General features: G+C 40.4%; 1 protein-coding gene across 1 annotated transcript in view; it reads left to right on the top strand.

Moving 5' to 3' along the window:
• The window catches only part of LOC124124478 (beta-1,4-glucuronyltransferase 1-like), a 48,644-nt gene extending 32,866 nt beyond the window's left edge, over window positions 1–15,778 (top strand). Inside the window, exon 2 of the mRNA XM_046487660.2 lies at window positions 14,372–15,778. Coding sequence (XP_046343616.1) covers window positions 14,372–14,566 — 195 coding nt within the window. The 3' untranslated portion in view covers window positions 14,567–15,778. The remainder of the gene's footprint in view (window positions 1–14,371) is intronic.
• The last annotated feature ends 960 nt before the right edge of the window (window positions 15,779–16,738 follow it).

Below are 16,738 nucleotides of genomic sequence, written 5' to 3' on the forward strand. Positions count from 1 at the left end.
TGTTGGTATAGGTGAGGATGTACATGTTGGTATAGGTGAGGATGTAGATGTTGGTATAGGTGAGGATGTACATGTTGGTATAGGTGAGGATGTACATGTTGGTATAGGTGAGGATGTACATGTTGGTATAGGTGAAGATGTACATGTTGGTATAGGTGCGGATGTACATGTTGGTATAGGTGAAGATGTAGATGTTGGTATAGGTTAAGATGTACATGTTGGTATAGGTGAGGATGTACATGTTGGTATAGGTGAGGATGTACATGTTGGTATAGGTGAGGATGTAGATGTTGGTATAGGTGAGGATGTACATGTTGGTATAGGTGAGGATGTACATGTTGGTATAGGTGAGGATGTACATGTTGGTATAGGTGAAGATGTACATGTAGATGTTGATGTCGGGGTAGGTGTTGGTATAGATAAAGATGTAGACGGTGATATAGGTTAAGATGTTGATGTTGGTGTAGGGTAGATGTTGATATAGGTGAAGATGTAGATGTTGGTATAGGTGAAGTTGTAGATGTTGATGTCGGGGTAGGTGTTGGTATAGATGAAGATGTAGACGGTGATATAGGTTAAGATGTTGATGTTGGTGTAGGGTAGATGTTGATATAGGTGAAGATGTAGATGTTGGTATAGGTGAAGATGTAGATGTTGATGTCGGGGTAGGTGTTGGTATAGATGAAGATGTAGACGGTGATATAGGTTACGATGTTGATGTTGGTGTAGGGTAGATGTTGATATAGGTGAAGATGTTGGCGTCGGGGTAGGTGTGGCAGTGTGTGAACATGTGGGTGTCGGGGGAGTGTTTTTGTTGTAGATACTAATCGCGCGATTAATCATCACAGCCAAATTTACGTGACTTGCTTGGGTACGGGGGGGCACGGGTGGCCCAGTCGTCTAAGGCGCCGCGATTCGCTGTGCAGAGCTGTGTCCCTTGGGCGCACCAGAAACTAATGATTGTGGGTTCGAATCCCGGTTCGCCCCGATTATGTTTCTAGGTTTGTCAGCACCATGCCCCTGCTCGTAGATTTCATCGACGTGGTAAACGTCTGAGACCTGCATCACTTCGGGCTTTCCTCCCACATTTAGCTGACACGCCGCGATATAACTGGAATACAGTTAAAAGCCGAGTTGAACCCAACTCACTCACTGCTTGGGTACGACCATCCTAAAAAATGATAACTTCGCACGAGTTTATGGACACGCAGTTTATGACACGGTGCCAACCTTACTCTCACCCCATGACAAATTCCTATATTCCAGGATACACCAAACTAATCACTCATGTCTGTTTGTTGTGGACACAGGATTCCATATATCCAGTATCACTATCAAACATTAAGTATATAGTATTTGTATAGGAACTATGGGACCATGATTCTGACAATGTTATTCATGACCGTCAGTGAAGTAGTTTTTACAGAATTGTGTTTCTTATGATTAAGTTGTATTATTTACAGACTGCCGCCACACGGTTGGAATATTGCGCAGTGCAAACAAAGAAACATAGTTATGTTGCATGTCTGCCATCAGTCTATCTATACCACCGTAGACCTACTATACAAAGGCTGTCTAGTGTCCAACTCTGTATAGCTATGTACAATTGTTAACTTGAAAACTGTGCATTCTTGATTTTCCTACTGTGATCTAACAGTAGCCCCCGCTGTGACATTTGGCGTCTGTGTTTGTGTGTGCTTAAAATGTACAGTCAGGCTACAGCTGTACACAACAGTGGGAAGGGGATCAGACAATTCTCCTTCACTTGCACAGATCTTTAATACGCTCCAAACTATGGTTCCATTGTCTGTGGTGGAGCCTTCCACAGCAGCTTAGACACTGTACACCACCAAGGACTAAGGCTCTGTCTTGGGCCGTTTTAGGACCTGTCGTGTGGGCGGTTTGTGTGGGGAAGCCAATGAGCCTTCCCTCAAACGACGCCGCATTAAACTATCACTGTTATACATCCCTAAATAGTAAAATCCAGCATACAATTGTGTTTTCAACCTTCTGTTTGTAAACCTGTTTCGAAATTTGTCAAATCAGATTCCACCACTTGGAATAAGAACTTAACCACACATAAGTGCATCTCAAAAAAGATCTTGATATCATATCTCCTTACCGACTTCTGTCCTCTCCTCCATGGCAGATGGTGAATTAGAGGTAGACCTCACTCTCACCCAGCTAAAAATGTCCGAAACAAATACTTTGGTATATGCAAAGAATGCAACCAATTACGCACAAAATATAATCCTCACAGATCCATTTTTAAGACGGGTCCAAGGACGGGGGCAAAGTTGCAAGTGCCACCATCATTGGATCCAAAACTGTCTTCTCAAGAATGTCAGATAATAGTTCAGTCTTTACTGCTGAGGCCAAAGCTATCTTAACAGCTTTGATCTATATCAAACAACAATGTACAAACTTTATCATATTTTCAGATTCATTGTCTTGCCTTCAGGCAGTTAAAAGTGCCTAGTCCTATCACCCTATAATCCTAGATGTCTCAGAACTCTATAATGATCTTTCTACTGTCCAATGTGACATCTTATTTTGCTGGTTGCCAAGTCATGTAGGCATAATAGGAAACTCAAAGCCGACGCTGCAGCTAAAGCAGCTCTTGACAAACTGTTATCTCAACTCCTCATCCCGTACAGTTATTTCAGACCATTTCAGTTATTTTGCTTTAGTGTAAATTTTGCAATCGCAAAGGATTAACATTACCATACAGTAAACCTGAAAGATCTTTTGCCCGTGTAAGCGGGCATCTCATTCTCAACTACTTGAAAGATATTGGTCTGTATCATAAATTTTAAATATGTTTGTGAATAACAAATTGCTTGTTTTTCAATTTGGTTTGATTCTTTTGTCAACAAAGATTATTGAAGGCTTTGGCCAGGAGGTTAAAGTACCGTAAAATTATTGTCCCCCTGCGTGACTCGCAATTCCTATCATAATCAATGTAACTATCATTTACCAGTGTTTTAAGCCAACTCATTGCTGAGCATTTTTTAATATTGGCTAGTATTGTGCACAATCACCAGTAGCCAAAGTGATGACGTAAACCCTGCTGGAGTATCATGCAGGTTGTTGAGGCACCGTAAGTCCCCATGATCCCCTGAGAGGTGGCCGAGCTTTGGTTGCTGGTGGTTTTAGACGGTTGTAAATGATATTGTTATGATAAAATATAACGTTGTATTCATAACTCAGTTGTATATATGTCAACCTTTTCTCGTTATGTGGATAAAATATCGCCGATGCGACGTTACAATTTTAACTCACTCAGTGTACACAACATCCCCGCACCTTCCTTCAAGCATCTTACCCTCCCAGGTCCGGTAGTCCGGTGGTCACGGATGGGTCTGTCGCAGAGTATAGATCCTACACCGAGGACTGTCTGTAGTGTGCACATCACATTCATGTGTTCTCCTATCACGGTCCAAGTTTGTTGATGCCTCTCAAATATTGGGACATTTATCCACATCGTACCTCCATGTACCCTTATCATGTGCCGTTTACAGTCACGATTGAAGTTTTGTTTGTTTGTTTGTTTGTTTAACGCAGCACTCAGCAGTATCCAAGCTGTATAACGGCAGTCTGTAAATAATCGAATCTGGACCAGACAAGCCAGTGATTGACCCTATTGATCTCGGCAGTTGGGATCTGTGACATGCATCAAACAAGTCAGCGAGCCTGACCACCCGATCCCGTTAGTCGCTTACGACAAGCATGGTCGCCTCTTAAGGCAAGCATAGGTTGCTGAAGACCTATTCAAACCCGGATCTTCACGGGTCTCATTTGGTACCTGTTCCTATCTATTAAAAACGTTATGTCGTCAATATGTCAGTCGCAGATGGGTGCGTTCACAGTGCAACTAGAGTACAATATATTTATCATGACTCTAGAAGAAAACCCCGTTGTGATTCCGTGTTGAAATAGGTCCCCAGCAACCTATGCTGGTCGTGAGAGCCGACCAAATGGATCGAGTGGTGGGGCTATGTAACATAGTTGATTGCTAGGTGACATGGTTGATCGCATGTCATGATTACCCGAGGTCATGGATCGTTGCTCACAATATCGATCTCTGGATTGTCTGCCCCCGACTCCATTGTTTACAGAAAGCCGACACAAAGCGGGAATATTACTGAGTAAGACGTTAACTAGCAAACTTTAGAACAAGTCCAAGACAGCTTTTATGACCAAGGGCTTGTGTCGCGCACTCAATAGAAAGTATCATTGGCCGGGATATGAGTATTTCACGCTTGCTGAAAATTCGTTTACATCAGATGTAAAGCTGTAATGTGTAACTTCTTCAAACTTGTGATTAGGCTTGTAATGCACGCACTATTGGTGATACGGCGTTTTATGTAACTATATATATACACTTTGTTTGGCGTTCAGTCTGGGATATAACGTTTGGTGGTCGTCCCGGACGCTAGTGCTCTTCTGAATGTCGGGTTAAGTAATAGGAAGCATTACTCGCTGCCACTGATCACACAGATGATTCGTCTAGCCACCCTAACCAACTTACTGTCACATCTACAACTCTTACTCTCCGTGTTTTGTCAGCATTCACGTACTGCTCTAGGGCCTATGAACTGGTTAACCACGGACAAAGTTGACCTTATCGTATAGAACCCAGACTCTAGGGTGTGAAGGCATGGTCATTGCGGTTACCTGATGAATATTTTACTGTACTGTAAACGTCTTGTCTGGGGTAAGGTCACCCCATTTCAGGCTCCCTTTTTTTAGCTTTAAAAAGTCACTTGGTCTAAATCCCAGATTACGTTAGGTGTATGACATGTTGACCTCTACTCCGACAGGCGTCGTTTTGTTAACACAGAATCATCAGACGCACCCACGGGATAGCAGTAGCTGCTTTTCTATTCAGGATTGTATATGTGTTGTGTCCACTGAATCTCCACGTGAAAAAAACCGTACAAGGAGCCATGGACACTATCATTAGCGGAGGCCGGCTCCCGGTATTACAGATGGCTGACCACCACATCGAACGTCATTCTCGAACACACATACTGGCCACTCTGGTCATGTCAATAGCATATCGGAGGGATATTAGTTTCTTGGATTATTTGACATTTCTTATGACTTATTAGTAGAACATATTACTGCTCTGACATTTGGAATGTGTATAGTGAGAATGCCAGGGTCATTTAGAAAAGGCAGTTAAACCTAGGAAGAGTTGCCAAGGAATGAAGGCAATGCGTGTAGCTTGGTTTGTCCATGTCGCCGCGACATCGAGCTCCATGTCTACTGATTGCCTAAGCACCTGCGCTGAGATAATATATTAGGCTTTGTCAACGAATTGCGAGATCTCCCCGATGGTGCCTCTCCGCAGGTGACTCGGCAGAATAAGTCCCCTTTACCCCCGGGACTAGGCTACCCGACCGCCCAAATATCAATCAACCATTGATATGCCTATCCTAGAAAACCGACTGTATAGTAAAACAACATCCACCTTTCTGCTCTGGTGCTATTATGTTCAGGATAGAGCACGACATGTTACGGTATGGGAGGTAGATGCCTGTTACCAGAGACGAAACAAGACATTATAATGCAGGTGCAGGTTAATAAACAGCCTTAATATGGCTACAGTGACAGGTTAACGAATTGTATGTATGTGGCTCCCTCTGACAGGACAGCTGTAGACATTCTATGATAGTAATACACATATGTAAGAAATAAACGACTCGTGGTTGTTGTTTATGGTACAATAAAACAATGTCTGCAGTGTTTTATTGAACGATAAACAACGGCCACGGGTCGTTTATTTCTTATATGATATATCAACATTATGTACAGCCTTTTTAAAGATGTCAATAAATTGTACAAGCTTTTAAACATTTACCCGTATTTAAATCTTGATGACACCATGAATACAATCCGACCTCGGACAGCTCCATTCTATGTACAGGGGAGTTCAGTTTGGTATTCTCACAATTTTCACGTCGATTATCTGCACATTTTCTCCCAATTTCGATTTTCATATCTCTCCCAGTTTAGGGCGCAATCGTTCGGCCAGTGCTTCATCTGCATTGTCCAGCTACATCTATAGGGAACAACTAACTCTAGACACTTCTCTCTCAAAAATAGACCCGTGAAAATCCGGAGTAGAATAGATCTTTAGCAACCCATGCTTGCCGTAAAAGGCGACTAACGGGATCGGGTGGTCAGGCTCGCTGACTTGGTTGATGCATGTCATCGATCCCAATTACTTGGATCGATGCTCATGATATTAATCACTGGATTGTCTGGTCCAGACTCGATTGTTTACAGACCGCCGTCATATAGCTGGAATATAGCTGAGTGCGGCGTTAAACAACAAACCAACAACCAACCAACCTCTAGAAAATAACGTCGTCCAATATACGACGTCATCAAGTTGCGAATCTCCACAGATGACGTCATGAAGGAACAATCGTGAAATAAACTACGCTTCGTTCTTCATTGTTCTTTGCGATTTATTGCGTAGCTATCTTATGTAAAGTGGCCCATACACGATCAATTTGATTGACACTATTATTGTCAATATAGATTACTGACAATAATATTGACAGTTAGTGGAATGTATTGAAGCAAAAAATGATATTGCACAATATATTGAAGAAATCAAAACTCTGTAGATTTTTATTGAAGGTTCCTCAATATTATTGTGTCATTGGTGGTCAGTTTCAATATTATTGATCAATATTTCATAGAGGGTTCAAACTTCAAAGAGAAAACATGTCCTCTCAAAATAAAGAAGAAGAAAGAAGATTCTTACTTGAGTGCATAGATGTCTACAGAGAATTGCCAGCCCTTTGGAAGGTCAAGAGTGATGACTACAGTAACAAAGCAAAAAAGGAATTGGCATATGAAAAGCTTTTACTGAACTATCGTGAATATTTTCCAAACGCAACAAAGGAAGAACTTAAAAGGAAATTAAATGCTCTACGCACAAATTGTAGAAAAGAACTAAGAAAAGTGAAAGAATCACAAAAGTCTGGGGCTGGAGAAGATCCATCTAGTTGCACTGACAGATGCTTCACAAATGAGCACAATATTGAACAATAATATTGTGCAATTGGTGGACAAACGAATATTGTATCAATAGTATTGTACCAATAATATTGTAAATCATATTGATAGTGTATGGGCCACTTAAGTGTCTAAACGCCGCTCGTTACTTGACGTTTTCCTATTGCTAAATGTTTCACAATTAAACAATTACAAACCATGGAGATTTGGACAATCACCCCACCTCCTCGTATTATTTCCAGTTTGTTACACAGTGCCCTTGAGTCGAGAATCTTCCTTGCCAGTGATAATTGTTAAACTTGTGAAAGCATTGTGAAAGTTTTCTTAAACCCTAGGGTTTTGGCAAATACTCCTATTTCGAAAACTTCCTCTTGTTTGATGTGACAGTTTACGCGCTTCAATCAAATTACGGAAGTAACGGCGCCGGAACAGCCTGTGTGTTTGGTCATCTGTGTGATTGGGCGAGGGGTAAATATCAGACTGCTGCCTGCTGTGAACGTGTTCAGATAGTGAGAGCAGATTGATTGATTGATTGATTGATTAATTAGCACATTAAGAGAAAGTTTGGCAGCGGTTAAAATGCCATAGTTTAATGGTGACCTTCTGGTGTTTAAGTCTGTATCTACCATAACATTCTTACTGAGCTTAGTAAGTCACCAGTGATATTACATCTTGACCTGCTTTTTTTTATTATGTAAATGGGGTTGACATTACTTAGGCAAGAAAGAAGACCGAACTTGGCTTTATGTGCCCTCGTACAGGATGACAATTGAAACCGACCTTCCACATTCTGTATAGATTAACACGTGGCATTTCCTACAGTTGTTTGACCGCCGATGGTTCCTCTGGCTGTGGATCCGAGAAGTAGGGAAAGGGGAACTCTCTTCATGGAAGACCCGAGAAGGGGAAGACGCCATATTGCTTTTCCTAGTCGCAAGCATGTTACCAAGATATGATCGAAATAATGTCAATATTACATATCCTAGATTAAACGGGTAGGTACTGAAGATTGTAATTGTAATGTGTAGTACATTAAATAATATTTGTAGCTTTCTTCATACATGGACCGCCTCTGTGGTAGAGTGTCCGCCCGGAGAGCAGAGGGTCCGGGGTTCGATCGCCGGCCGCGTCTTACCAAAAGACGTTTAAAGATGGTCTTTATTGTTACCCTGCCTGGCGCTCGGCATTAAGGGGCTAAAACAAGGACTGGTCGGCTCGGAGTGAGTATACCGTGTCTGAGTGGGGTATTCATGTTAAACTGCTGAATGGTATCTCTGGGCTAGCACTATAAAATCGGCATTAGTCCGGACTAGTACAAGCAGCTGCGCGCACGCACGCACATTCGCACACAGGCACGCACGTGCATGCTTGTCGCTACAATCAATCAATCAATCAATCAATGTTTTATTCCAACAAACCACCATAGGTGGTACAGGAACAATACAAATGAAGTTATAACATAAACAATTAATTGTAGTGATCACTTGGTAAGTTGTAGATTATAGTGTTGTACTCATCTTCTGACAGCATTATTAATAATTCTTATAAATCTGGAGATATTTTTCACGATTAAGCAATTATTTGAGGTAAACAAAACCTTGAGCTTTGCGAGATTCGGCCATTTACAAAGATAAATTGGAATATAATGTGATCTCATGGTATCAAAAAAGGAGCATTTAAATAAATAATGAAACTCGTCGGCTATCGCCGGTGAGCTACATAGGTTATAAATTTCTATTGATTCTGGGTATATTTTTCCAGCGGCCTGTCTCTACAGGTAAATAATGATTCGATGTCCGAAATGACATAATAGGTCGAGAGAAATAATCAGGTAACAGGAGGTATTTTTCAAACGACGGTAAATCTTTGAACAATTTATAGTAATTACCTTTTGAACTTTTATCTATATCATCCCTCCATTGTTGTATAAAATGATCTTTAAGTACTGTTTCTACCATAGAGACAAGCCACTGTTTACAAACGCAACCAGGATTATCAAATACATATGTCAAGCCACAACTGTTTAAAATACTTTTTATGTGAGATATCCATACGTTACTATTACTAATATTGAGGGTGTGATCTAATTTGAACAGTTTAAGGATGCGTGATGACAACTTGAAAGGAGAAGATATGGTTTCTAAATTATACCAAAATGAGATCATTCTTTTAGCAATTGTAATGTTCACAGGAAAACGTCCAAGTTCACCGTAAACCATAAAGTTAGGAGTTGATGATCGCAACCCAGTAGCAAACTTTAGAAATTTAAGGTGAAATTTTTCAATGTTTATAACATTTTCACAACCCCATATTTCACATCCATATAAGGCTATAGGTAGTATTAAGATATCAAACAATTGGATTACAGTATCAAGTGCTAGATTGAGGTTTCTTGATTTTTTCAGGAGTGCAAACATGGCCTTTTTGGAGCTAGACAGTAAATCGTTTATTGCGGTATTAAATCTTCTATTGCGATGAAAGTTGATACCTAGATACGTATAATTATCTGCAATTTCAATTGGTTTAGAATCAAGTTGAAAAGATAATTTAGATTTTTTACCCACGCCTCCTCCAAATATAATAATCTTAGTTTTGGCAATGTTAACATTGAGTTTCCACACATCGCAGTATTGTTTGAACACATCAAGAGAATTTTGAAGATCTTTCTGGGATTCACCTAAAAGTATCGCATCATCTGCGTACAACAAAATAAAGAATTTAATACACATATACACATAATCATCATGAACACAAGTGATGTCAACGCCCCTACAAACTTTGCTCTCAAGATATACATCTAAATCATTGAGAAAAATCGAAAATAATAATGGAGAGAGATTTTCTCCTTGTCGAACCCCGGAATAACTATAAAAGAAGTTTGAAATTTGGTTATCAACCATAACGCAAGATGTTATATTACTGTACATGTTTTTCACTAACTTGAAGAATCTCCCCTCTATATTGTATGATAACATCTTGTACCATAGGCCTACTCTCCAAATACCGTCGAACGCTTTTGTGAAATCAATAAAAGCACAAACAAGTTTTCGTTTTGATTTTTTGAAATACTGATTTAGCATATTTAAGATGAATATATTATCAAGTGTTGACATATTTTCTCGAAAGCCAGCCTGCGATGAGCTAAGAATTTCATTTGATTCTAAGTAACTATTTAATCTGGAATTCAAAAGACAAGTAAATAACTTTCCTAAACAGCTCAGAATGGTAATGGGCCTGTAAGAGTTCGGGTCAAGAGAGTCACCTTTTTTCTTATATATTGGGCGAATCACTCCCGTCAACCAAGAGTCAGGGATAACACCAGTGGATAAAATCAAATTAAAAAACGAAACGTAAAAGTCACCCAGAATATCAATTGAATCAATCAAATAATCATTTTCAATTAAGTCAAGGCCTGAGGATTTATTACGCTTCAGTCGCGAGATAGCTGAGCGTATTTCTTCTAAAGTAATATCTCTGTTGAGAGTCGAGTTATCATATGAACAGGGGTTGAGATCTTCTTCTATAACATCAATGTCGCCGAGGTATGAGGCATTAATCGATTTGAAAAAATTATGAAATACTTCTATGTTCGGTGTTAGTAAATTATTATCATTCACCTGTGAATTAAGTGTTTTCCAGAACTCTTTGGGCGAGTGTTTAAATTTATTACGTAACATTATATTTGTTTCATATTTATGATCCCTTATATGCTTATTTAAGCATTTCTTATACAACTTGCCATGATGGCGATACATTGAATAATTTACTTGATTACGAACTTTTTTGAAACGACGTTTCGATTTACGGTAAAGCCGTCTAATGTCCCGACATTCCTTACTGAACCAGGGCTTATTCGTCTTGACGCTCACGTGGTTTACAGGGAGATGTAGTTCGTTTGACTCCGAAGGTAGTCCGTGCGGCATCGACCAGCACGTGCGTTATGTCCTCAGCTAACCTATTGACCTCAGTATCAACATCAACATCAAAACTGTCATAACAAACAGCATCACTTCTATCTCGCAACTGTCTTATAACTTCTACATCAATGTTATTTCGGAATACACTAGCCCTATCAATATTGTAGCGTCTAGGCCTGTTTCCGGTATTAGTTTTTGAAGAAGTGCAATAATCTGCCGATGTGACGTTTGACTCACTCACTCATACATGTTTGATCATTTGTAAACATGCAACGTTTTGTGAATATCAACCTCTTTTTAGTTTTGAACGTTTCTTGCCGTCAGGTGAATACTGAGCGAGCGTGTGTAGAATTTGTATATGCTGATGTGAGCTCACCAAAAATAATTATATACCCGCGTTACAATAAGGCCGCGGTGAAAACAGTGATGACGGCGTGATAACCAAGCTGACTAGCGTAACCACCAAGCGGTTCATTTGGGGGTGATAATGATTGCATCTACACAACATTTATACACATGGAAATTAGTTAAGCAACACCCGTATTTTCTCAGACTGATCAACTTTAACGAAGTAGTGCATGAAATGTGTAAAAGATTTCAATACCAAATAAAGTATTTAGTGAAAAGAAAGAGTTGAGGAGGAACATAGCCAAGATTACCATGGAATAATGTGGGTTTTCTTTTTTTAGATGTAACAGATTTGGAAAATGGCTTAATTTCATCCAAACAAATTACGAATGTCGCTTTTGTTGCACAGACTAAACTGTCAGTACCATGCACACTTCCGGTTTACGGAATTGAAGAACAATGTCCTGCAATTACAAATATTGACTTTCCATCAGTATCTTGTTTCAAATCTCTGGATTTGATTCTGAGGAATTCTATCCCCTTCTGTCCCATTTAAGGCCGTCGCGTTCGACAAAGAGACCCACCTGCCCATACGCTCAATGAATTGACTGCATACTTTGCATGGGAAATGGGACAGAATATTTCTTTCTTCTTCACGTACCTGGAAGCAGGGCCTACCTGTTTTGAAGGTGTATTGTATTAGGCATGTATTGTCCTTAACAATAAGTGATGACATTAAACCGGAAGTGCCTATGTCTTTAGGGACTTGTCATTTATTATTGCACCCGTGAAGATCCGGGTTAGAACAGGTATTCAGCAACCCATTATTGCCGTATTCGGCGACTATGCTAGTCGTAAGAGGCGACTAACGGGATCGGGTGAACCACTCGATCCATTTGGTCGCGTCTTACGAACAGCGTAAATTGCTGGGGACCTTTTCCAACCAGGAATCCCCACGGGGTTTTCTTCTAGAGTCATGTTAAACATATTGTGCTGTACTTGCACTGTGAACACAAACATCTGCAACTGACATATTGAAGAAATAACGTTTTTAATAGATAGGAACAGGTACTAGTTAAGACCCGTGAAGATACGGGTTTGAATAGGTCTTCAGCAACCCATGCTTGCCTTCAGAGGCGACCACGCTTGTCATAAGCGGCGACTAACGGGATTTGGTGGTCAGGCACGCTGACTTGCTTGATTCATGTCATCGTAACCAAATTGCGTAGATCGATGCCCATGATGTCAATCACTGGCTTGTCTGGTCCAGATTCGATTATTTACAGACCGCCGTCATACAGCTGAAACAATGCCGAGTGCGGCGTTACAGTCCGATGAATTGCATCGGGAATAGTCTATTAAATGCTAATACTGTACACGGCAATGAATACCCTGTACCCAACAAAATCTGCTGTTCGTTATTTTTATCCCCATCACTAACGTTGTGTTCAATCGTCCAACGTTGTATCTGACGATACCCCATATCAACACTCTCAGATCACAGTGGAAAGGGTGATGTCCAAGCCGGCGTGACCTTGACCTTTGTGTAATTGTCAACCATCTCAATTCAATCATTACATAGAGTTGTGGTTTTGCAGCCCTCGAAGGAAAGGTCATGTCCATCCGTTGCAGCCACGTCACACTATATCCTTTAAGGGTATTATTGCTGTGTCACAGGCATTTACCACGTCTCGTCTAGGAAAACAGGCTTATATCCTTCTTCACGTTTCTGCTTGATGGTTCGAAGATAATGATTTCGGAGACAAAGGACGTCAGATCGTTCACATAACACAACCCTTTTGTCCCCGCTGATCTTTTTGTATCAGTATATCCACATCTATGAAAAAGTTACCATAGATTGTATTTAATAACAATTAAAACATGTTCAGTTCCAAGGTATTTCTTCAAGAGTCTTAGTGAAGTTGCACATCTGCTTTTTTTCTGAAAACCGTCTAATATATCAACCCTACATGGTTTTGAAATGTTCCCCACCTGCTTCTGATTGCTGGAGTCTCGACGACGGACATTTTTCAGCTTGTTAGGAGACACACCAAGAGCTTTAGAAGCTCGTTTCAAGTATTTATTAATGGCATGAAATGGTTTTCCTCTTTCTGCTTCTCATTGAAAGAAATCATACACCTTAAAAATCAACTGGTTCACATCGGCTGAGTAGTGCATCTTCGTATACCACGTAACACGTACAGTACGTGTCTGCACTGTTCCTCCTACCTTTGTGCCCGTTCAAGATGTCAACTTGTACATATAAAAACCTGATATTGTTGGGTTGAGGCGTATTCATTGCCGTGTACCGTATTGGCATTTAATAGACTATTCCCGATTTTGAGTTATTTTGCAATTCGTCGTTGCCATTTGGAGCCTAACGGACTGTAATATTAACCCTTGTTTGCATCGCCAAAGGGAGGGACAAGGGACTTCTCCACCATATCCAGTCAACTTAGGTCAATAATTAAACAATGTCTTGAAACATCTTGTACACATCATCAAAATCAAGAGTTGTTAATTGGTATCGTACCCTTGTCGTGAGAGCCGGCTGAAGGGGATCGGTTGGATGACTCGGTGACTTAGTCTGGTCCATACCAAATGTTTGCAGGCCGCTGTGATGTAACTGGACTACCGTTTACCTCGTATCATACCACATTTAAGTGCACCGATAATCGTTTAAACCCAGATCCATACCTGACTATCTTTATTCAACATGTTTAGAGCTGTGGTAGTTTGAACACGGATTTCCAACAAGTCAAACTATGAACAAGAACAATGTGTCACCGTATATGCTATGTATACAGTTTACTGTTTGACTACGTTTTAGATTTAACTACAAGTTGTGATGTGTTCCGTGTAGTCCTTCTCCAAGGCCCTAGAGAATATATTAAAGAAGTCCTACGCAAGTCAAGAATGATTGGGCAAGTCTAGATTGCCTCAGCTCTAGGAATAATTAAAAATTGTTCTGGGCTCCCTTTGCATTATATTTTTCATAGCGTGTGAGTGTATGTAAAAATAAGATAACTTTATTTCTGGGACTAAATGACAGTCTATGTTCCATGTTGCAGGTGTGCGAGCTGCACGTGTCCGGCTACCAGTTCGCTGTACTCAACAATGCATTCCTGGCCCACAGAGGCTTCAAGAGGAGGGGGGATTTCCACGCCACCAAGAACCAGGAACTTACCAAGAACAAAATTCTGTTTACAAAGTTTAAGGATGAACTGAAAGTCAAGTACCCAAACTCCACCGGAACATGTTTGTGATGTGGCGGTTGTCGATTTACCTTTCCATGTCACGGAGGGTAAAGCGGTGGTGTCTACAAACAGTTCATGGTCCACAACTACCTGAGGTGGGTGGGTGCTTCGTGGTAGAGCGAAGGTCTGCTTGGTAACAGAGTAGCAGAGGGGTTATATGACCAAAGGATGATATCCGTGCAATATCTGTTTACACGTTCATGTATTACAAATGACATAGTTAATGAAACAGATGTATGTTTGGAAAATGGTATGGAGGCACTTGTTCGACGCCTGTAATGTTTTCTTTCAGGAATCATTGCCACAACTCGTCATGTTATTTTTTATAATATACCAAATGTCCGTAAGGTGATGTGGCAAGATATGCATAGATAGTTAATTGATGGGGTACTGTAAGGCGGGTCATGAGCATACATGACAGCTAACAGCTTTAACAAGCACAAGAACACATTGTATTTTGGTATTATAATGGTTACGTGTAGTCAAGTGATAACTGAATGGTTCGGCCAATATCAAGTCGTAACCACACAATATGAAATGTACTTCATTTTGCCATTGAAACAAATCGGGAAACATGGAATATGTGTAATGTTTGTTGTGATGACGAACTGTGAGACATTTGGTTGTTTATGTGCCCAGTTTCTGTACGTTGGTATCCAGAAGATGCGGGGGACTTTGGGCTTGTCATACAGGACAATTTGTGAAAGAGGTGCCTTTAACTACTTGAATGATTTCAATTTTCTTTTATTCCCATGTAACGTCGATAGCTATATATTGATACCATGTAACTGCAGGAATGGGAAACTATATTAAATGGCATACAATGCTTGAACGAACTGGACAGGGTTTCAGCAGGATACGAGTCTGAAGTGACTGGTTGGTGTCCCAGAGTTCGGGCTACGCAGAACATGGCAGTCCAGATACCATGGACGACGTCGATGTGACTAACATTCCTGTAACCTGACTATATGGCATGTCAGGATTGCTACTGAGCGCACGTTTCGGCTTTCTGTACAAGGAAGACCATTGAAACAGTTTTAAACTGGGAGTTACACGGGGGAGTTTGTAAGTTGTGTCGTCTTCATTTGAATTATTTAAGCCTGGGGTAAGTATATTCTACTCTAGGAATTCCTGTTGAGCAGATATGATTTTGTATACATTTTGCCTTCAATCCATGTGGTGTATAACTAGTGTATTTTCTGCATAAACGAATCACAATAATGGTATGTTATGTTCTTTCTGTTGGTGTGTCAGAAGTAAAGTGGACGATCTGGTTCGGTATACAGTAACACATATGAAGCTCTAGTCCTCGCCACTTGAAATAGAATAACAAAATATCGCGATGGTTAATTAACGAAGATTGCTGCATGTGTCCTAATACTTATAGAGTGAAAACAAACCATTCCGACGATAAGGAATATTATTTACAGTAATGGCACACAATTTCATAGAGTTTTTGTCACGAAATATCCATTTTGTCAGCGATAAACACTATCTTTGAGTTTTGATAACGTGGTTACAATCCAGGTAAGCTTCGGCAGTCAGGTGGCATTATTTGTGCAGCGAACGTACACTACCAAAACGAACTGAAAGAAAAACATGTGCAGATGTAGGATGTAAAGCGCTATTGACCATGTTCACTGCTACGTATAACCGCTCGCAGTCACCCATTGCCGATTGCAGTACCCGAGTGCGGCACACTCTATGCAAGACACAGAGACTGGTTACATTACATCTGATAAACCGTCGGCAAAAGGAACCGTGCCGATTTACACACTGTCAATAACATCAGGTTGCGAATTTGAAAATAATACAGATACTGAATCGGCATTCTACCTTGAAAACTGAATAAAACAGATCACCTTACATTTGATCATCTTACTTTCAAGTCATAAAACGTATACTGAACAACAAAAGTTCCTGTGACATTGAATAAGATTTCATGCAAAGTTATGGGTTTTTAACCAAATCTGAAACAATTTCGGTTTGCAACAGATAAGAGACTCCTGTAAGTGTTCAAATGGTTTTATTTGCCATACTGACTTCAGAAAATGCGTGATTTCATTAAAAAACATGACCATGCCAAAATGTCAATTTACAAATCAATAGCGTGTGTGTCCACTTCTGGTTGCGATGCAAGCAACACATCTTCGTCTCATGGAATGGACCAGGCGTCGCACA

The sequence above is a fragment of the Haliotis rufescens genome, unplaced genomic scaffold, assembly GCF_023055435.1.
Source record: "Haliotis rufescens isolate VD_foot unplaced genomic scaffold, xgHalRufe1.0.p SCAF_3, whole genome shotgun sequence".
Lineage (NCBI taxonomy): Eukaryota > Metazoa > Mollusca > Gastropoda > Lepetellida > Haliotidae > Haliotis > Haliotis rufescens.